We start from the raw sequence: 22,543 nt of genomic DNA, 5'->3' as shown, positions 1-22,543 counted from the left end.
AAATTGAGAAAGGAGAGAAATAAAACATAACTGTGTATCAGTGTTCCGTATTTATTATTCAATTACAACGTCTTGCTTCCCACTCAGGTATTATATCCCCCACAGATACAGTTCTCACGAATTATCGACTCGCTGGTGGTGGATTCACCTCCAAGAACGGTTAGTAATTTTTTTAAATTTAAATATAGAATTAGTTTCGGTCCACAAGCAATCACCGGTATCATAAAATATTTCAAACTGCATACTAAGCGATATAAAATAAGTGGCATAAAATAATACAATGTCCATTTGAACAGTGACGAATCGTGGGTTGTAGATTATTTGACGCCACTTCTTTTATACCGCTTTGTTAGGTTTCTGAAATAATTTAATGGTAGCTGATGATGGTCTGTGGTCCGAAACTGACCGTATTGTAATTTTATAAGTGGCTCTTGGCGATGATTCACGACCTTCTCAAATATTTACGAGCTGTAGGACACATCTTAAAATATGGTGGTACAGGCTTTTGTGCTGCGGAACTGCGTCTAGAACTAGAGACACGGTGACCTCGCGCAGTGCTCGGCCGCCTCTCTCCAAGGCGGTGGCTGCATGAGGGCGGACACTTACTGCCATCTGGTCCCGTCCGACCCGGGTGAGCGGAGACTTGGGGACCCACGGCACACGCCTCGCCTCACCTCTCCACCCAGTCCGGTAGAACCTGTACCTGTCAGCCGCCGCCACAGCCGCCGCCGGAACGGTATATAAGGGCCAGCCTGCTCCAGGAATCGACACTCTCACCCAAACAGCACAGCACAGCGCAGCTCCCAGCCGACGCCAACCAACCAACCAACCAACCAACCATGAAGGCTGTTGTCGTGAGTACACTTGTCGCGTTCTCATATAGTAGAGTTACTTTAGTCAGAAATCACTTTCATTCTCAGCTAAAGATGTAAGAAAGCTGTAGTCGTCAGCATCTCGAAGTCGGACTTGATGTTCTGGTGGTAAAGCTGCAAACTGATAGATCGCGGCTTTCAGTTCAGGTCGGACCTCGGAAATTCTCAGTCGGATTTCAATCTAGCATTCGCTTTCAACCATGAGGAAATTCGTGAGGAACGACGTGTTCGGCTTCCACGTTCTACTGTACATCCCTACGACCAGATGTATCACTGGGGTAGGTTACGGACACCCAAATAGCAGAACTGGGGGTCAATTGGAGGACTTGGACCTGGACGTTGAGCAACAAAAAATTGTTATTATCAACCAACTGAATACTGCAGAGCACTACTACATAACGTCCTGTTGGAGGTGCTAGACCTTCGTCTGCTTCGATCTTTGGACTCAGTTACATATCCAGTTATGAGGGGAGATAGGTCTACAATTTATCAGAATTGGCGTTTTACTCCTATGTCTACATCTACAGCTACACTCCACAATCCACCTTACGGTGTTCTGCGGAGGAAACTCTGTGCTCTTCTTTCGCTTCACAACATCACTGTCCGAGGCGCCTTGTGGCGTTTGGTTGAGGGTACTTTGTGCAATTCTCTTATTTTCTACCCAAAACTTTCTCATTCCACTTTCAAATGGTCGGTCAGTAGGGTGACTGCTGGGAATCCTCTGTGTGAGCACGAATCTCTCTTACTTCGACTATGTCGTTGCGGCTGGTCCCGGCGGAGGTTCGAGTCCTCCCTCGGGCATGGGTCTGTGTGTGTTTGTCCTTAGGATAATTTAGGTTAAGTAGTGTCTAAGGTTAGGGACTGATGACCTTAGCAGTTAAGTCCCGTAAGATTTCACACACATTTTAACTACGTCGTCTTTTTGAGAACTATGCTAGGAAGAAGCAATGGGGTAGTACGTTCTGAGAATTTTAACAGTAAAGTATACCGTCATACACAGCACCTGTTTGTAGCGTCTGCCAGTAGAACTGGGTGCGCATTTCAGTGACAGATTCGCGACTACTTAACGAAACTGTGCGGAAACGAGCTGCCCTTCTTTGGATATTCTCTTTTTCCTTTATGTCCTGTCCGCTACGGATCACAGACTGACTTGTATTATTCAACTATTGGCAGAACTGGGGTCCGTAAGCATCCGGCTAGAAGGGTGACCTACCATTTCTGAGGATTCTACCAATTAACCTTAGTCGGTCAGATATCTTAACTGCTGTTAGTTGTGGTCGTTCAAGTTTAAGATTTTTGATAACATATTTGGGAAACAGCTGTCTATTAAGGAACATAACATCAGTGAAGAGGTCTACATGGCGATGGTTATTTTATCAAAATGACCAGTTTGAGCACTTTCAGAGACTGACGTCGACTGGCTGTTCCAGACATCGTTGAGTTCTGCTGATGGTGCTGTTCTGAAGACGGCCTAAGATTAGCCCGAAAGCGATCATTTTTTAATAAAATGACCATAGCGATATGGATTGTATCACGTATTCTTTCGCGACAGGAGGGCTGTGCACTGGTCCATTGACTATGAAAATCCGAGCTTTCGACAGTTCAATAGTATTACTCAAGAGAGCAGCTGACTGTCGGAGGAGGAAAGGCATCGCAAACTGTTGTCGTTTGCCTTATCACGATCTATTACGTATAAGCTTAAGAGATAGAGCTCACAACCAGATTATAGCCATGGTTTTCGGTAGGTTAATTTGGTTGCATGGCATACGCCATGTAAACCCACAGCCAAATGTTCACAATTCCACTACCACCTCTCCTGGTATTAGGTTGTAAAGTCCTCTAGAACCAAGGGAAATCTTCGGAAAACCTGGATCACAATCAAGACAAGGGCACTGTTTCTAATTCACTTTTGGGACAGAGTCCAACAAGACTGCTATGTATGCCTAGTCTATGTGTATATTGTAGCACTTTCCATTCGAACACAGAGAACCGTGCAGTTATTAATATTTCATATTCCCGGCTTTGTTTCTTGCTTTGTTTCCAACCGACCTGCAACGACTCTGTATATCCCCCTGGTTGATGCTAAAATTCGATGCGAATAGATCGCGGCCCATGTATTGTCAAGTTGATAGCACTATGCCGTCGCCATGTTAGTACATCGTAATTGAGCTGAGCTATTTCGGTGATCTGCTGGATACGGTTGTTTCGTAAACGGGTATATCTGTTGTAGCAATGCCAATTATTACTAATCTCACGTATAATAATTTTGCGCAAAATTTGTACCGATACTAGTAAGAATGAGCGAGTTACCTGTTTATCGCATAGCTTCAGCCTTGAATGGACACGGCTGTGTGCCGACTCTATCACCGCTATTTTTATGTTTTTTTTGGTGGGAAAGCTCTGACGCACATTAGCTTTCTTGTATGAAGTCTAAAAGAAGATAAAGACTTGTTCCTGTTAGAGAATTCTGATTTGATGGGGGGGGGGGGGGGGGGTGTTCTTCCGTGTTTACTGTACTTTATAGATGCTTCAGTTCTCCATTCTCTTTAGTGAGTAGTGCGGTGAAAACCTGAATGGGGAAAAGACGATTATCTTCCATACATTTAGGATGTCTTTGGCACAAGCCTTTTGAACTTCTCCGGACTGAGAGAGAAGGGCACAAGTCTGTGAGGCACGATTCGAAAATTAGTTAGGTGCTTCAAACAAAGCAAAAATATACGAACGTCATTCAAAATCAGGTTCGGACAATCGATACGGTGGGTATGATCATTGGCCCACAGTGGATGACATTTCCTGTCACTATCAGTATGTCAGTATCAGCACTGAAAAAGTACAACTCAGACAATTTGCATAAAATGCAAACAAAATTTCTGTCTTCCAAACTGGACGGATTAGTTCAAGCTCTTTCACATAACGGAAGGAGTCTGCATCGGGTCCTTGTACTGCAAAAGTTATAAATTCCTTGTGATTATTCACCTTTATGCCATAAAATGTAAGCTTTGCACACTGTAGTAATTTGCTATCCTTTCTGTAAGTTACAAGTGAAATACAAAGGAGCAAGATACAAATAACGTAAGAAGAAGCTTTCTTTCATTAATTATGCACTAAATATGAAAGATGTTGCATTAAGTCAAAGAAAAGTTAAGCTGCCTCCCATGATTCTTCAAGTGCTTTTCTCAACAAATTTTAGAAAAAATAGATGTTTTCTGGTTTTAAAGGTACGACTGAGATGTTCTGACTTAGGGAGAAACAGTAACCAATTTTTTTAATACTTATTCCAGCCTTGGGTCACACTACTGCTGTTACTATCATTTTCCATACCTACATCTGTATACCTCATCCCACGATATGCTGCGTGATGGAGGGTATTTCTGGAACCTCTGTCACTTTCTCACATATCTGCTACATACGCGAGCAGTGCGTCGCCAAGAACGTCTGAAATAAACTTCCGTAAGACCTCTGATTTTTTTTTCTGTTCATGGTCATTTCGCGAGAGATACGGGGTAGAAAGTAAATACCTTGCCCAACTCCTTTCTGAAGCTACGTTCTTCGAACTTCCACAGTAATCCTCTCTCTGATGCAAAACTCACTTCTTGTAGCGTCTGCCACTAAAGTCTTCCAGCTCATCAAGCGATTCGGTAATGCTCGCGGGCCGACCAAACAGATCGGTGACGAAACACTCCGCTCTTCGTTTAGTTCAAAAATGGCTCTAAGCACTATGGGACTTAACATCTGAGGTCATCATTCCCCTAGACTTAGAACTTCTTAAACCTAACCAACCTAAGAACATCACACACATCCATGTTCGACGCAGGATTCGAACCTGCGACCGTAGCAGCAGTGCGATTCCGTACTGAGGCGCCTAGAACCGCTCGGCCACAGAGGCAGGCCTTCACTTAGTCTTTTGTATCTCTTACCCATCTGGTAAGAATCAGAGTGTGATGAGCAGTAAGATACTCAAATCTCGGTACTAGAAGTGTTTTTAAAACATTTCTTTAGCGGACGCATTTTATTTCTGGAAACTGCTCTAAATTCCGTATTGCAAGTGCTGTTTTAGCCACCATTTCGAGAATTTATTGTTTTTACTTAAGATACATACTATGAGGGGCAACGGCCTTGCCGCAGTGGCTACACCGGTTCCCATGAGATCACCGAAGTTAAACGTAGTCGGCTGTGGTCGGCACTTGGATGGGTGACCATCCAGGCCGCTATGCGCTGTTGCCATTTTTCGGGGTACACCCAGCCTCGTTATGTCAGATGAGGAGCTACTCGACCGATTAGTAGCGGCTTCGGTCAAGAATACCATCATAACGACCGGGAGAGCGTTGTGCTGACCCCACACCCCTCCTACCCGCATCCTCCACTGAGGACGACACGGCGGTCGGATGGTCCCGGTAGGCCACTCGTGAAGACGGAGTACTTACTATGAGGGGAAGATGTTGGCACAGGCCGGCCACACTAAAGCGATGGTTCCTTCGCCTCCTCCCTGCCACATCGCTTTGTTACCCTATATCCTGTCGGAGAAGAAACGCCGTTTTCCACCTCCAAAGTGACAAACAAATGCGTTCATGATGAAACCTATAAGCAAAGGAAGGAATCATTAATTTTCGGCATCATTGTGGAGTAACAACGAGTGTACTTAGTATTTTAGTAAAAAGCAGTCCTGATCGCATCTGTTTCATCTTTCATGCTCGGTTTCTGTTTATAAGACCATGCTCACAGGCGAGTTGAGATGAGGAGCTGGAGCAGTTAGCCGTTGTTTGGTGCCCACTGGTACCTGTCACGAACTTAATGAAATGCGAGTGATATGGCATCTTTGGTTTTTGGATTCCATGGTGTTGGTTAAGCTGCTGGATAGCAAAGGGTTTTTTTTCCCTTTGTGCAATAGCCGCTTCCCTCGTGGTGTGCAGCAGTTATGTCTCTGTAGGTTACTGTAAAATGGTGAGTCATAGTATGATGCTACTTTTGTGTGGTATTATGATGGCGAGGAAAGGGAATGGTGTAATTAGGTGCTGGCACACCACGAATTCCTCTCACATAGCACCAAACAGATCGCCGAGCTTAACATCCTCATTCGACGTAAACATCACCATCGACAGTGTCATATGCCCTGACTTCACGAGACACTGCGGAGAGGATTGGAATTAAGTCCAGGACCTCGGCGCAAATTGTGTATGCTACCACCTCTATACTCTTGCTGGCCACATACTGAGAGGCTAGCTCGGAGTTGTGTGTCAACAGCACGCGCGCTTGAGTTAGCGACCTCGGTTACAGGGGGCGGGGATGTTACATTTATTAAACTGTACCACACCATTCAGGTATACCATTTATGTTTCGTTGCGTTCCTTTAAGCCCACGCATTGGTATCCACGTTGCGCCTTTTTAATCCCCATTTTTCATGTCGACCAGTGCTCAACGCCACAATCGCAGAATGTTGCAAATGTTTGCACAAAGCTGATGTATTGTTGACCCACCACACACACTACGTGAACATGGGTCTCAACTACCGAAATACGAAAACCGAATTTCGGAAATCGTATTTCGCTGCCGTGTTTACGTGCTAAGCTCTGAAGCGGATTTGCTAGCCCAGTTAAATATGGCGTGCGGAAGCCAGAGCCAGCGGGTGCGGCCGAGCGGTTCTAAGAGCTTCAGTCTGGAACCGCGCGACCGCTACGGTCGCAGGTTCGAATCCTGCCTGTGGCATGGATGTGTGTGATGTCCTTAGGTTAGTTAGGTTTAAGTAGTTCTAAGTTCTAGGGGACTGATGACCTCATATGTTAAGTTCCATAGTGCTCAGAGCCATTTGAACCATTTTTTGAAACCAAACTTTTCTGTTTATGATTCAGAGATTACAGTCACAATATCTCTTCACTCAAATATTAGACCAAGTCATGCTCAGTCTAATATATGTGCTTCTCCTTCACTGCGCAATAAGTCACTCCGTCAGTATTAGTCGAATGACGGTAATCTGTAAGTGTCTCGTGACTAGGGCCTCCCGTCGGATAGACCGTTCGCCGGGTGCAAATCTTTCGATTTGACGCCACTTCGGCCACTTGCGCGTCGATGGGTATGAAATGATGATGATTAGGACAACACAACACCCAGTCTTTGAGAGAAGAAAATCTCCGATCCACCCGGGAATTGAACCTGGGCCGTTAACATTGACTTTCTGTCGCGCTGATCACTCAGCTACCGGGGGCGGACTACGAATAACGGTTGTGCGCTGATACACGAAGGCAAATCGATTGTGATGGACGAAAGTCGGTAGGTACAAACGGATTTCCAAAATTGATTTGCTAGTGTTTGCCTAAACAACCAGGTGTGGTATTGGTAACTCGGTTTACGACATCCGGTTTTGGGTGCGCATATAAACACGGTAAATGTGTAACCGCCACCCCGATTCTTTAACACGTTCACACCATCGTGTGCCACCGATGCCTCACGGTCGACTCTTCCAGTTATGCTACCAGCAAAACATTAATGTATGACGTGTTACCTACCAGCTAGGCGCAACGAACAGTTCGGAATACAATTTTCTGTGATGCTTGAAAAACAGAGCTTTCAGAACAAATGATATATCATATAATATGTATTTAATTTGGTGTAATTTTATGTTATCTGATCTCTTCTTGCTTCAAAAGACTGGACTTTCGGAACAGAAGGTCAGTATATTAAAACATAGGCTATGGGTTTCGTTGACGACAGCCGCCTCAAGGTGAGAAACAAGAAAAGCACCACTGCGAGATGAAAGAAAGCACGAATAAGCGCGTCACCCCACAACTATAACCACAATTCTCAACGTCACCGTGAACGTGTTAAAGAATACAACTCTAATTCACAAAACCGATTGGAATGTCATTTCTACTGATCTATACGTGTCACACAATGATGTAAGTTTGTAGCTACAGTCAGTGAGGTATATGGATGATCTCTCAAAATGTATTACGAATATAGTTAGTAGTAAGATAGCAACAAATTAAAACTTCTGCGCAATGCTGGAGCTTTACTGCATGAAGTGCGGTAGGTCTTTCCTTTGTTATTATTTTGCCTGAGAGTGGAGGGGAGGGAGAAGGAATGGGGTTCGACAGTGAGAAAAAATTTGGAAAAATTTTGAAATTCCGAGCAAAGTCTGTAGGGAGCCACTAAGCGCTCCCATTCTCAAATTATGGACGAATGTAGTTTGGGTAATTCGCGCACCTTGAGTTGATCTGCTTCGAGATGTGTACACTGTTTTTAACTTATAATACTTGGTGTATCGTGTTAAATCCTTAACGTAAGATCATACTCCTTAATGAGTAAATGAATACAGCATTTTAAACTTTAGTGAGTGATTATGAGATATTGAAAATCACATTTTTCTTGCCCTTGCAATCCGTTAGAAACTGCAGATTTTCAAATTTTCATTCGTGCTCCGTTTTTCCTTCCTTAAATTCAACAATAGCTAGTTTTAACTTGAAAAATTGTAGCAAGGATGCTCTTTGACACAGTCAATGTACTTCGTAGTAAGGTCTCCACACTTTTCGTACATTTAAATTGAAATCTGTTTTAACTCACAGTGGAATAATGCATGGCGTCTTCAGAATCTTTTCTATTCGTACCACCAGTTCCTTCGCGTCCCATGCCTGCAAAATGAGCACAAAGTGCTTCTTGATGTAAGGAAATATGAATCCCATTTGTCGATGGTTATAATTGTTTCATCTCTCATTGTCAACAAAATCTTTAAATTGCATAAACTTGCATACGCGTCAATTGCGTGACTTGGTAATATATATTCAGAACTGCGAGCCCTCTCTTCTGTCATTCCCAATAATTTTTAAAGGCTCGTGACAACAGACTGCTATACTGCTTCTCTCTATTCAGACAGTCACAGTACCTGTGAAATTTTGCACCACAAAGAAATAGCAAAGGGTAAACAGCTGCCACGCCACGACTGCGCTGAAGTGGAAAGAGTTCTCCCAGAGGATCGAGCAGAGTCGACACAGGCCAAACCTCGGTCCATACGCGTTCAACATATCCGACTCACGTGGGGTTTGGCACACCGTGGCCATCCCTGATCTACAGATCTCCAAAGCGACCACTGTACCCTTTCAAGAGGGTGAATAATTCTCTGTTCAACGTGCTCATTTCTGTGCAAGAAGACAGCAGCCAAGCAGGATTTGTTACGCAAGACGTTGATGTCGTACCTTGTACAGATTACTTCTTTGGGTGAAGAGAATTGTCTTCTCTCTCTTACAAGCACTATGGAGATTATCCAGGCACAGAACTTCGCGAGCGATGTAGCTGAATGTCACGAATGTTAATACCAGTGCAGTTATGACTGTAGTACTACGGTCTGTTTTCTTCGCACAGGCTATCCTGCTCGCCGCCGCCGTGTGCGCCCAGGCCGTGGAGAACAAGGAGGCCGCTCCTGAGAAGAAGCAGGAGAAGAGAGGCCTGCTGGGTCTGGGATACGGTGCTGCCGTCGCCGCCCCCGCTGCTGTAAGTACAACACAGTTGCTTCTTAAGACCACACGTGTATCCACAATGCACAGTAGTACAGTACAAGTCAGACGCATTACCACACTCACGACGTGATAAACTAGGGCTATGCAAGGACTGTTCGAATTGGGAAGCTGCTACACTTGTTGTACATTGCTATTGAGTTACTTAGTTTCTGTTGTAACACGGCAAACGGGGAGATCATCAGCGCCATTGTTTGAAGGAAAGCGAGAAGAGGGAGGTGAAAATCCTTTATGAAAACAAAAATAGATCATAAACCAGTATTTAAAATACAAGACTGACATTGCAAGATTCATTCAAAACCATTCATAAAACGCAAGTGAAACACAGAACAATACCAATACATACACACTCAAAAGGTGCTGTGCTGTGGCTGGGCGACTACTCAGATATTATTGGTGAACAAGCCACACAACGGTATACTTACATCTCAAACCCATCATTTTGGGAGGGAGTCTTGACATCACTGAAAAGCTTAAAACACGAATCAAACACCTCTCATCATTAGTTAAATTAGAGGGCAGTGTGGGAGAATGAGGTCGGCTGCCAGGTTGTTACACGAAACACATTCAATTAATGTATGTCGCATCAACAGCCGTGTTCCACATGTGTGACACAATAGTGGCTTCTCTCACTGTAAGAGGAATCCATATGCCAGTGAGTAACATCCTACTCTGAATATTGTACGGGTAACTTCTTTATCCTTTCGTGGACAGAAGAATTTAAAGTTTCACCTAAAGCAGCTTACTGTTTGTTCATTCTCCTTTGTTTGAAAAATAACGTTCAAGAGACATTCGGTATATTTAATACAGAACTGTTGCAAGACCCACCAACGACTTTCGATACACAGATGGTTGCATAAGGGCGCTTCCTTATCACCATTTCAGATTAGTATTATGATGGAGACCGTTACACAAAACCTTCACCAACAAGCTTCTCTCTGGTGGTATCTACTCCTTCTCAACAAAATAAAGGACGAATAATTTAAAGCCATGCTGGACGTTATTCGATGGTGGCAGCTTGTTAAAACCGGTAAACAACGTCTTCAGAGAGAGGTGCCAGTTACATTTCTTCGTTAACTTACGCCATTCAAGACGGCAACAGGTTTAGATGTAACATAATCAGGGGAAAATATTTCAGATCAACGGAACCCTTCGATATTTTTTGGGAATACTGCATACAGAAAATGGTATACATGAGTGGGTTAAGGGCCACCGGATTACACAACCACCACAAGGCTGTAAAATTCACTTTAGGATGAAACCACGTAAATTAGACAGCTCAATGGACTCATCGTGGGACTAACACAAAAAGGTAAAAGTCGTAATCTATCCGTGAAATAGAGCTTTTGTGTAACATCACGACTTTCGATAAATTATTTCATACTGAAACTTCATATTAGACACAATTTCGAACTTGTTATCTGAAAAAGTAACTAAAAGCACTTCTCGGCACACATACATCTCTTCAATGCTAGACCAACTGCAGCTTTCATCTGCAACTGACTAACATTCTACACCCAGCACGTGCATAATGCAAACAACCCAGGTAAACCACGAAAAGGCGATGATCGTAATTTACTATCGGGCACTGCACATTCTTCATGACTATCGATACATCACATGTCGAAATGAAGCTGCAGGTAAGAAAGAAGGAAACATACGGTACAAAAAAATCTCTGTCTGTGACGTGTGAGGGTACAGGATCATCATAGTGTTGATGTCTGATCATTCAGTAGTTGTTTAAATGTATATGTGCGAAGGCCGCTCTTGAGTGTACCTCGTAACGTACTTTCTGTTGCAACAGGTGAGCTACGCCGCTCCCGCCGTCAGCTACGCGGCCGCCCCCGCTGTCAGCTACGCCGCCGCCCCTGCCGTCAGCTACGCCGCCCCCGCAGTTAGCTACGCCGCCCCCGCCATCGCCGCGGCCCCAGCCATCAGCTACGCCGCCCCCGCCGTGAGCTACGCCGCCCCCGCCATCGCCGCGGCCCCAGCCATCAGCTACGCTGCCCCCGCCATTGCTGCTGCCCCCGCGGTCCGTTATGCCGCCCCCGCTCTGCGCTACGCCGCCCCCGCCGTCGCTAGGGTGGCTGCCGCCCCTGCCTACTCCTACGCCGCTCCTGCCTATTCTTACGCTGCCCCTGCCCTCAGCTACGCCAGGTAAGTCGAGTCAGATACATAGAGAGACATTTCAAGGATAAGAACTGCTGTAGCCTACCATAGCATTGTCATTCATCAAGTATTATATACGTTATCGTCAACCACAATACTTGTTGGTATCTATAAGTGCTATTGCTATCAGGACTATCTCAGTCAAATGCATTAGGTACTCAATCGAACGAATGTTGATGGCCTTCCGTAGTACGCAACACAAGTAAAAACTAAGAAGTAACAGTTTCATTCATTTATATGCTGTGTATACTTTCTTTCAGGAAATTAAATTTCAAGTGACTTTTGCTGTGGAAGTCCTCGCCAGTTCTTTCCCTTAGTACCACCCCTGCGAAATCTACATTAGAGTTATCATTGTTCATGTGGGCTTTCTATTTTATCCGGAACGACATGGTACATTTATAATGTTTTCCAAGTCAGATGTAGTAGTTTACTGCGCTAGACACATTGAAGTGAGTCATCGAATAATCATTTCACTAGCTGTCTTGGTGTTACACACATTGGAACGACAGCATTAAAATGCTAGCAAATGTGGTCAAATACATACACAACTGCTATCTGAAGCTTATTTACTATAGATATATGGCAAGTCGTAAGACAAATATATCACCAGAGTTTGATGTGTATGATGAAGTAAATCTAAAGACCTGTCTAGAAGCTTCAAACTCGACCACGTTATAATACAATTGAAGATCATTTACTTGTAGTATGAGACAAATTAAGATGTCCTACATATCTGTGATTTCGTTTCTTTTTCAACAGATAGCATCTTTCCCGACTGAGGAAATGGTGGTTCTTGTGCAAATCTCGGATGTTCATGCGAAATTAACGCGGCATGTTGGGAGGTGATGAAGAGACGCGCTTCCATGTTACTATCAGTATTTAACAATTCTATTTTAGCTCTGGCATCTTAGGTAGGGCGTCTCTGTGTTTCAATATTTTTCTGGCTCTTGCGAGTAACTTCAGCTTCATCTCTCTATTCTGACACGCTTTCCCAAAGATAAAATTTCAGTCCACTGTGACATGTGTTTGTGTCTCCGCGTGGTGGGTGGGGTGGCAGAAAAACAAATCGGTCAGCTTTCTGGAACTATTAGGAATAGAATGGGCGTGACTGTTCTACTGCGATCGAGTTTTTTACCTTGGAACTGGTGATGACAAATTTCTTTTTTTTTTTTTTTTCAACATGGTTCGACTCATAGTAAATTTTCGCTCAAAGTTGTTCACCACAAGCTAGTAGGTGAAGCTAATGCTTTTCCGTTTCTGCTTTTGTTTATTGTCGTGAGTTTCATTTATATTGTAAGCTAGAATGTTTTACATAAGTGCTTAATCACAGCAGGGTGCATCCCTCCTCCTCCTCCTCCTCCTCCTCCCCTCCCCCAAACTCACACAATTTCATACTTTTATTGGAAGCAAGAGATGCTTCAAATAAATAATCATAAAATTTATTCTTTGTGTACTGAAGATATACCAGCCTCCCTATTTACCGTATTACTTTTTCTATACACGTATCTCACTTAGACTACATAATTATAGAATTTCTGTGGTATGATTATCCACGTATGTTATCTCTCGCGAAAGGTTTCACGGTTATACCTTCGCTGATTAGTCCTCCAATTGCACACTTTGCCATCGATCCACACAACCATGATTCGAGTGAACCGAATAATCTTTTTTTAATTCGGTCGGCTGTTACACACATTTCTGGTTCCACTGCATGTTATCCATACGAAACACTAGAGCTCACATCAGAAAGAGAGAGGAATTACTTTTCAGTGGACGTGACTCAGAATTCGATAAAGTCATTAAATCTAGCATTAAGAAATGTTAAACGCCTCCATTATGTAAGTACTCGAGTGGGAGTCAGTGCTTGGTGAGAGGCAGTGCATGCACCATGGCGCAGGTAGTTTTATAGCTTCATCCTTTACCCGGTTTCACAGATTGGTAACATTGTCCTTCCTGTTACAGGTACGCCGCCCCCGCTGTGAGCTACGCCGCCCCCGCTCTGTCCTACGCCGCCCCCGCCATCGCCAAGTACGCTCTCCACTAAGCGACATCGCCATCTCAGCGTCTGCATCACAGGTATGTCCATCTACCTTACCACGGCAGGACTTACAACTCAAGTTTTTAGTCAGTCACTTTTCTTTAGAAATATGACCACACAATACGATTGTCATTCCGAAACTAATTTTGATGTTTCTGAAGCCTTCAGTCTGAAGACTGGTTTGATGCAGCCTTCTATACTAGTTTATCATGTGCAAGTCTCATCTTCGACTAACTACTGCAACATACATTCGCTTGGACCAGCTTATTGCATTCATCTTTTGGACTCGACCTACAATTCTTCCCCCCCCCCCCCTCCCCCCACCGCTATCCTCCCCTTCATTACGAAACAGACGATTCTTTGATGTCTCATAATTTGTTCTATCTACTGATCTCTTCATTTAATCAAGTTGCACCGTAAGTTCCATTTTCCCCAGTTGTATATAGCACTTTCTCATTACTTACTCATCCTGACGATCAAATCTTCAGTGTTCCTCTGTAGCATCCCATTTTAAAAATTTCTCTTCCATTCTTGTCTTAACTTTTTATAGCCCACATTTCAGTTTCGTAAGAGGCTACATTCCGGATAAATTCTTTCAGACAAGACTGCCCAACGCTTAAATCTATAACTCGTGTCAACAACTTCCTTTCTCATAAAGTCTCTACTTCTTATAGCTAATCTACATATTATGTCGCCTCTGTTTCAGCCATCATCAGCTGCAGCTGTAGCAGTATTACCTTTAGTGATTCACTTCTCAGTCTAATACTCTCATCGCCTGTTTTAATACGACTATTTTCCATTATCCTTGTTAACTTTCTTTGATGTTCGTCTTATTGTCTCTTGTCGGCATTCTGTACACACGATTCAGCTGCTCTACCAAAACCCTTGACTTCTCTCATTAGTATGGCACAGCCAAACCTAAAAGGTTATCTCCCGTTTGTGGAACTTAAACACCAATACCAAATTCCATGTACTGCTTGTTCAATGTACTAATTGAACTACTCGCTTATCAAGCACTGTCTCCCTTTAATGCCCTTAGACTCGAATAACTGAAATCTGCTTCCCGTACAAGCTGTAAACAACTTTTCGCTCCCCGTATTTCATCTGCTGCCTTCAGAAATTCAAAGCGTCAGTAAACATTGTGAAAAGCGTTCTCTAAATTTCATTACTTTTCATGTGAACCTGAACATACACACAATGTGTAACAACAAACCTGTAGTGAGCAAGAGTTCAGTTACAAAATGTCATTTTTCCACGTAATTACCACCATTCGTTACACATTTTTCCCAACAGCTCTAGTAACAACTAGAACCGACTGAGGAGGTTGCCACTATCATGGTGCTTTCTTTTACTTGACTTCGCTCGTTATTTGTACCTTGCTTCGCAGGTAGAGGATTTTCTCACTTATTCCGCAGTATGTCCAATAAAACACTTTTCTGATCTTTCACCTGTTCTGAATTTCGCTCTCCTTCCCTTCATATTTGCGGTTTATTCAAAATGACATTATACTATAGTTGATTTACTTGGTTACTATCTAACTGAAGGACGCAATAAATTCCTAAACTTTGTTTCGTGTTGAGTGGATACTGGTAACTGAAACGTACTACACTGATAACGTTCTTTTGTGTAATGTATTGTCACCTTTTGATCTATATTGTCTGGCAAAGTCCCGTGCTGCCTGTCTCAGAAAGCGTCGTAATTTTCATGGCCTTTCTCCTCTATCTTTCCAGGCTGACGATCAGTTCCGGTGGCATCACGGACAACGATCACCATCTTCAGTTCACCACGAGTTTCTCGCCAACCACAAACACCTGACAAACACTGAAATTCCAGTGCACAACCAATGTACATCAATAAACAAACATCCTATTTATTTTCGACTCAAGTCCCTGATCGCCGGCAAACAGCTGAAAAACATTACGCCTGTAGTGCAGACGCCAATGTACAATGCTAAATAAAGATTCTATTTATTCAAACATTGATTAACTTTATTTTTCTTTTTCCCTACCTACCTTTGGGAAAAACAACATTCCTTAGTTAGAATTACAGTACACTGAAATGGACGTAGAGGAAACTGCTTGGTAAGTGGCAGGAGCAGGCCATCAAATAAACAATATTCACACAACAAAAGAAAATTTTACTTAAATTTTCGAACATTGTGCATATCAATAAATGACAATAGCATTAAATTCCAGCAGATACCCGATAAATTATATTTTTCACTGATACACATGTGAGCGGGACTCAAACCTGGCACCGTTGTGCATGATCTGGCCAAATAGCGCCGTAGAAAGTACTTCTAAAAAAACATACGTAAATACAATAAAGACGCAATAATCAGTTCACAAAGCGAACACCTCTTTTAAGTTCGTCAAAATTACGCATTACACCGCCTGTAACCAGAAATATTTTAGAATAATGATTCGATTACTAATAAATAATTGAAACAAGTCAAAACATCAGTGTTTCTTTTTCAAGGGAGTATCAGTTAACTCTTGCATAGCCGACCAGCAACAACAAGTGGCTGAATAATTCCAATAGCAAAGTGATAACGAGAATACACTGAAACAGTCCTTGTCTCTCACGGCAATTCCTTAAAGAATTTAATGACCACCCTTTAAAAAAAGGAAAAAAAACAAAGAAAAACCACAAGGACATGTTAAAACACTGTTAGCTATAACTTATGGTAGTGATTGTAAACTCTTGAATACTTAGACAAGGAGTCCTTGTAAGCCTAGTACTCGGGTTACACAGCTACCTTCAGACTTCAGGACAGTGAAAGGTTCGAACTAAGCAACGTTCGAAGAGCTGTATCGGACTATTCCCACGATCTACTCCTGTACACAAACTAATAAAAGACAATTTTAATCACATGACAAAACATTCATTACGTTGGTGCATAAGTTCGTAGCGATTTCATTTTGCACAGTGGTTCAAATGGTTCAAATGACTCTGAGCACTATGAGACTTAACATCTGAGGTCATCAGTCCCCTATAACTTAGAACTACTTAAACCTAACTAACCGAAGGACATCACACACATCCATGCTTGAGGCAGGATTCGAACCGGCGACTGTAGCGGTCGCGGGGTTCCGGACTGAAGTTCCTAGAACTGCTAGGCAACGGCCGGCTTGCACAGTGGTATTAGAGTTGCTTTTATTTATCGATTCTGTTGTTGTTGTTGTTGTCTTCAGTCCTGAAACTGGTTCGATGCAGCTCTCCATGCTACTCTATCCCGTGCAAGCTTCTTCATCTCCCAGTACGTTCTGCAGCCTACATCCTCCTCAATCTGCTTAGTGTATTCATCTCTTGGTCTCCCTCTACGATTTTTACCCTCCACGCTGCCCTCCAGTACTAAATTGGTGATCCCTTGATACCTCAGAATATGTCCTACCAGCCGATCCCTTCTTCTAGTCAAGTTGTGCCACAAACTACTCTTCTCCCCAATTCCATTCAATACTTCCTGATTAGTTATGTGATCTACCCACCTAATCTTCAGCATTACTCTGTAGCACCACGTTTCGAAAGCTTCTATTCTCTTCTTGTCTAAATTATTTACCGTCCATTCTTCACTTGGATACATGGCTACACTCCATACAAATCCTTTCAGATACGACTTCCTGACAATTAAATCAATACTCGATGTTAACAAATTTCTCTTCTTCAGAAACGCTTTCCTTGCCATTACCAGTCTACATTTTATATCCTCTCTATTTCGACATTCATCAGTTATTTTGCTCCCCAAATAGCAAAACTCCTTCACCACTTTAAGTGTCTCATTTCCTAATCTAATTCCCTCAGCATCACCCGACTTAATTCGACTACATTCCATTATTCTCGTTTTGCTTTTGTTGATGTTCATCTTATACCCTCCTTTCAAGACAGTGTCCATACCGTTCAACTGCTCTTCCAAGTCCTTTGCTGCCTCTGACAGAATTACAATGTCATCGGCGAACCTCAAAGTTTTATTGCTTCTCCATAGATTTTAATGGCTACTCCGAACTTTTCGTTTGTTTCCTTTACTGCTTGCTCAATATACAGACTGATTATCATTTTTATTTTTATTTCACTGTTGCGATTTGAGTTTTCGAATTGTCATTTTGCCATATGAGGAGAGGGGAACTGTGGACTCTAAAAAATGTAGTGCTAAGTAGAGGACTTGGAACGTTTCAAACATATTCTTCCGTTTCAGTTCAGCAGAGGGGAGACGGCAGCGGATGCAGCCAGAAACATTAGCGTCGTATATGCGGACAATGTCACTCGAAAGAGGACGCCAAAAAAATCGTTTTCTCGTCTTAAGGAGGATTGTTTTGACATAAGTGAGTCTGGAAGTTCAGAAAGACCTTCGGGGTTTGACGGAGGTTATTCAAACGTATTAATCGATAATGACACACATCAATATACTCAAGAACTGACAAATTTGTTGAACTGCGATCATTCCCAAGTCGTGTGACATTTTCATGCAATCGGGAAAATAAAACAGTCAGGTATATGGGCTCCGCATGCTCTAAGCAAACATCACAAACAACAGCGGGTGGCCATTTGTGCACCTTTGTTTACTCCTCGCCGCTCGGGGTTAGCCGAGCGGTCTAGGGGCTGCAGGCATAGATTGTGCGGCTGGTCCCGGCGGAGGTTCGAGTCCTCCCTCGGGCATGGGTGGGTGTATTCGTCCTTAGGATAATATAGGTTAAGTAGTGTGTAAGCTTAGGGACTGATGACTTTAGCAGTTGAGTTCCATAAGATTTCACACACACTTGAACATTTTTTGTTTACTCATCAGTTGGCTCGTAAACAACAGCGATGATTCCTATCCTGTACCGTCATTGGTGGTGAGAAATCGTGTCGTTAACACAACGAAAAGAAAGGAATGGTTGAGCTCAAACAGTGTTAAATTGTTGGGATTGCAGCTTCATAATATATTCAACTGGGAGGAGCACACCACAGAACTGCTGAAGCGTCTTAACAAATCTGTACTTGCAATGCGAATTGTGTCAGACATAGGGGATATAAAAAGCTGGCATAGTATACTTACTTTCATTCCATAATGTCTTATGGGATTATTTTTTGGGGTAATTCATTAAGGCAAGCTAAAGTTTTCCGGGCACAAAAACGTGCAGTAAGAGTTATATGTGATGTGAACTCAAGAACATCCTGCAGAAGCCTGTTTAGGGAACTAGAGATCTAGCGCTACTGCTTCCCAATATATTTATTCCCAAATGAAATTTGTCATTAAAAATATATCGCTTTTTCAAATCAACAACTCAATTCAAGGAATCAATACTAGAAATAAGAATAATCTTCACAAGGATTTAAAGTCACTTAGTCTTGTACAAAAAGATGTGCATTATTCAGGATCACACATTTTCAGTAACTTGCCAGCAGACATAAAAAGCTTAACAACCAATGAAATTCAGTTTAAGAGAAGCCTAAAGGATTTATTGGTGGCCAACTCGTTCTATTGCATTGATGTATTTCTCAGTAGAACCAACTGATTTGTATATATAAGTACATTATAACTTTTGCACAATTTCAGTGCAGTAACGTGTTCATTGTAAAAAAGTCTTTGTGTGTGTGTGTGTATGTGTGTGTGTGTGTGTGTGTGTGTGTGTGTGTCTGTGTGTGTAAGTACAATATAACTTCTGGACCAATTCAGTGCAGTATTGTGTTCATTGTAAATAAATATTATGGTAGTTGTATTTTAAATTCAGTGCATTAGTATTTGTAAAATGATTCTTTCACATATCGTTCATTAAAAAATGACGACCATGCCACTGGGGACCTGTGGAATGGTACATTAGCTTATTTGTTTGAGTTGTAAATATTTGTCATGTATTGTTGTTTTACTGACATGTTCTACATCCTGGAGGACCTCCTCACTACGGATCAATTGCAATGAAAATAAATGTAATCTAATCTAAAAAAAACGCAGCATCTCCCATAGAAAGGCCTGCGCTCATCCACAAAACATAATGTACGCGTGTGGTGGAAGAGCGACTGTGTAGTGTATTACGAACTGCTTCCCCGAGGTGAGACCACCACAGGTGGCATTTATTGCCAACAACAGAGACGTCTTGCAGACGCAAAAGAAGAAGAACGACAAAGAAGACTGCGTGAAGTGTTGCTATTCCACGGTAAAGTCCGCCAGCGTTCTGCTAGACTAACATCAACCCCTATACAGCAATTAGTTTGATAATTCACCCTGCACCCACCTTATTCTCCAGATCTTGCGACATCAGATTTTCACCTTTACCACTTCCTATCGAACAACCTTCAATGAACTTCCTTTGTGGAGGAAAATGCACTCTGAACATGACCCGACGAGTTTCTCGCCTCAAAACCCCGTGATCTCTACAGTCACCCCAGTGTCGGCAGACTGTTGAAAATATGTTATTGATGACTAAAGTCTCTATTGCATGTATATGTTGCGTTCATTGGAAAACGTTACGAACCTAGTCACGCGACAAGAACAAATAAGAGGCAGAAACCATGTAAGAACTTTCAGCATTGCAGCGCGTCAGGAATCGTAAGTATCGAAATAATTATGAAAAATCCGCCTCGATTGCACAAACTACCTGGTGTTTACCTAGGTTTCAGCGTGGGTAACCACGCCTTCTTCAGAACAAATATAAAACAGCTTGCCTAAATAGGCATAGTCAAAGGCTAACATCAACACCTACAGCGGCAAGACCCCATAAAAAATTTTACAAATACACGGTACGTATGTACCAAGTCAATAATATTACTTATCTCAACCCTGTTTGTACTGCCACGCCCCAGCCAACGTTGGATGGGGCGTGGCAGTGCACGCAGGGTTGAGATAAGTAACATTATTGACTTGGTACATACGTACCGTGTATTTGCAATATTTTTTATGGGGTCTTGCCGCTGTAGGTGTTGATGTTAGCCTTTGACTACGCCTATTTAGGCAAGCTGTTTTGTATTTGTTCTGAAGAAGGCGTGGTTACCCACGCTGAAACCTAGGTAAACACCAGGTAGCTTGTGCAATCGAGGCGGATTTTTCATAATTATTTAGAAACTATGTAACATGAAAAATAGTCCACTGCTTTCCAACCTGTCAGCAAATATTAACCACGATATAAACGGCGACTGCACTTTGCAGAAGAAATAATTGGCAAATACTGCTGAACAAATTGTGCTACATCTTAAAGTCCGTTTCTCGGCAACAGCTCTCCGTGACAGGCAAAGCAATGAAATGCTCTCAACGAGTACCTGAACAGGAGATGTCACAGGTGGCGACACGCACACCAGTATTCCTCTGGCTGTCTCTCGCGACGTGGATACTTCTTCACCCAACGTGTAGCTGCTCACGTTGCCCTGCTCGGCGCACGCTCACACAGCGGCTAGCGCCGACGTCTTAGACCCAGCCACGCCCAGCTCTTAAAGCATCTTCTTAACTTTGTAACACCATAGCTCTGTTGCTGCACGGATTTCTTTTGCATTTTGCTATAGTTTAATCTTATAACATTGAGTATCTGTAAATGTGTTTGAATCAATAACACAAAATTGTAAACTCCTTTCTTTGTTTAAAATTTTGATGTGGTGGCTTGATTCTATGCAATGTTATTTAAATTCTTTGTCCCACTTGGAGGGAACAAAACTTTCTGTATATAATTGTAATTTCTATGTGAATAATTTTTTGTAGAAATACTAATATGTGCAAATGTTCTGTTTTATTTAAAATGCTGTTATGTAAACTGCTGACCTCCACTTACGGTTCTTAGTTAGTTTGTATGTTAAAGGTATAGTGGTTCCCCTCTGCAACGGGTGTAGCGCGCGCAAATTGTGGTAGGCCTAGGTAGAAACGGTGGAACAAGAGTCGAGCTACCAAACTGTGCACTGCCATGTAAAAGTTGTATATTGTGCTGGTTCCGAGAGAGGCTTTTTCTGCCACTTTCCAATGCCTCGGATGGACGGATAAATAGCTGGAACTATTTTGGAATTGGTATCCATCATCGCCACCAAGAAGGGACAGAGTCCAGCAATTCTGCCTGCAAATCCACCTACCAACATGCAGTTGCCACCACATTGCGCAATCACTGTAAAGGAGTGCTATAACAATGTACAGTGAAGGATCATCTTATTGGGTGCTTTAGTGTGCACAAATATAAGTAAGTTATAAATGAATTTATGTACCTACCTTGATTTTTTCCCTATCACAACTCCCCTCAGGTTCCTCCTTATTTGAACTATGATTACCGAGTGTCCTATTTTGTGGAAAAAATAAAAGACTCAAAGTTAGACAGTTAATTACATAATGTTGTTTGATCTTTGATGAGAAGGGAATATTCAGGTTTACTGTGGATTTAGTGAAATTGTGGGAAGCAGTAAATGCAGTTTTGTAAAGTTTTAAAGTCACCTATTTAATTATTTACTTGAAAGCAGAAGACCGTGGTGATAAAGACAGTTTTCTGTTTCTTTTAAAGATTAAAAGTTCAAAAAAACTGAGGCTTATAAAGTTTTGCTTAGTAAATAATCACATTGCTGCCTGTAGTAAATTTTAAAAGGTGAGTCAGTTTCTTGTAAATTTGTCAACATTGTGCCTCACTGCATCAAAAGTCGTGAATTGCAGTTGTGGAAAGTTATATTTGCTTGGTAAGCACTTGTTTCTTTCGGGTATTGAAAGTGCGTATTAATAGTGTAATAGGATCCACAGGTTATCCTTTACCACTATTTATGAAAACAGTAAGTTCTTTATTCAAAATACAGTGAGAAGTAACCTGTTAGTGAATTCCAATTAACTTTCATTTTAAATAGTAAAGTATTTAACTGAGAGAGACTTCTCCTGTGACCAGCTCATAATTTTGCAGTGAACTACATTTATAATTTTATATCAGTTAGAAAAATGTTTGAACAACAATACCGAACCTATGTCCAATTAATAATTCTGCAGCGAATATTATTAGTAAAGTTATAAAGACCATTCAGTTTGAATAAGCCCTGAG

At 42.2% G+C, this 22,543-nt stretch overlaps 1 protein-coding gene across 1 annotated transcript; it reads left to right on the top strand.

Annotated features, from left to right (window-relative positions):
* The first annotated feature begins 754 nt into the window (after positions 1-754).
* Positions 755-15,556, top strand: LOC124551023 (cuticle protein 16.5-like). The gene is made up of 5 exons (XM_047125873.1): positions 755-854; positions 9,222-9,350; positions 11,178-11,530; positions 13,505-13,618; positions 15,311-15,556. Exons 1-4 carry the CDS (start codon positions 840-842, stop codon positions 13,584-13,586), a joined length of 579 nt encoding a protein of 192 aa, XP_046981829.1. The 5' UTR covers positions 755-839; the 3' UTR covers positions 13,587-13,618; positions 15,311-15,556.
* The last annotated feature ends 6,987 nt before the right edge of the window (positions 15,557-22,543 follow it).

The sequence above is a fragment of the Schistocerca americana genome, chromosome 9 (genome assembly GCF_021461395.2).
Source record: "Schistocerca americana isolate TAMUIC-IGC-003095 chromosome 9, iqSchAmer2.1, whole genome shotgun sequence".
NCBI lineage: Eukaryota > Metazoa > Arthropoda > Insecta > Orthoptera > Acrididae > Schistocerca > Schistocerca americana.
The sequence above is the reverse complement of the archived record's forward strand: the minus strand, read 5'-3'. Positions and strand labels throughout refer to the sequence as shown.

Coding starts and splice junctions, on each gene's coding strand:
- LOC124551023 (XM_047125873.1), top strand. Junction 9,351..11,177: donor CCGTCGCCGCCCCCGCTGCT/GTAAGTACAACA, acceptor CTGTTGCAACAG/GTGAGCTACGCCGCTCCCGC. Junction 11,531..13,504: donor CCTGCCCTCAGCTACGCCAG/GTAAGTCGAGTC, acceptor TTCCTGTTACAG/GTACGCCGCCCCCGCTGTGA.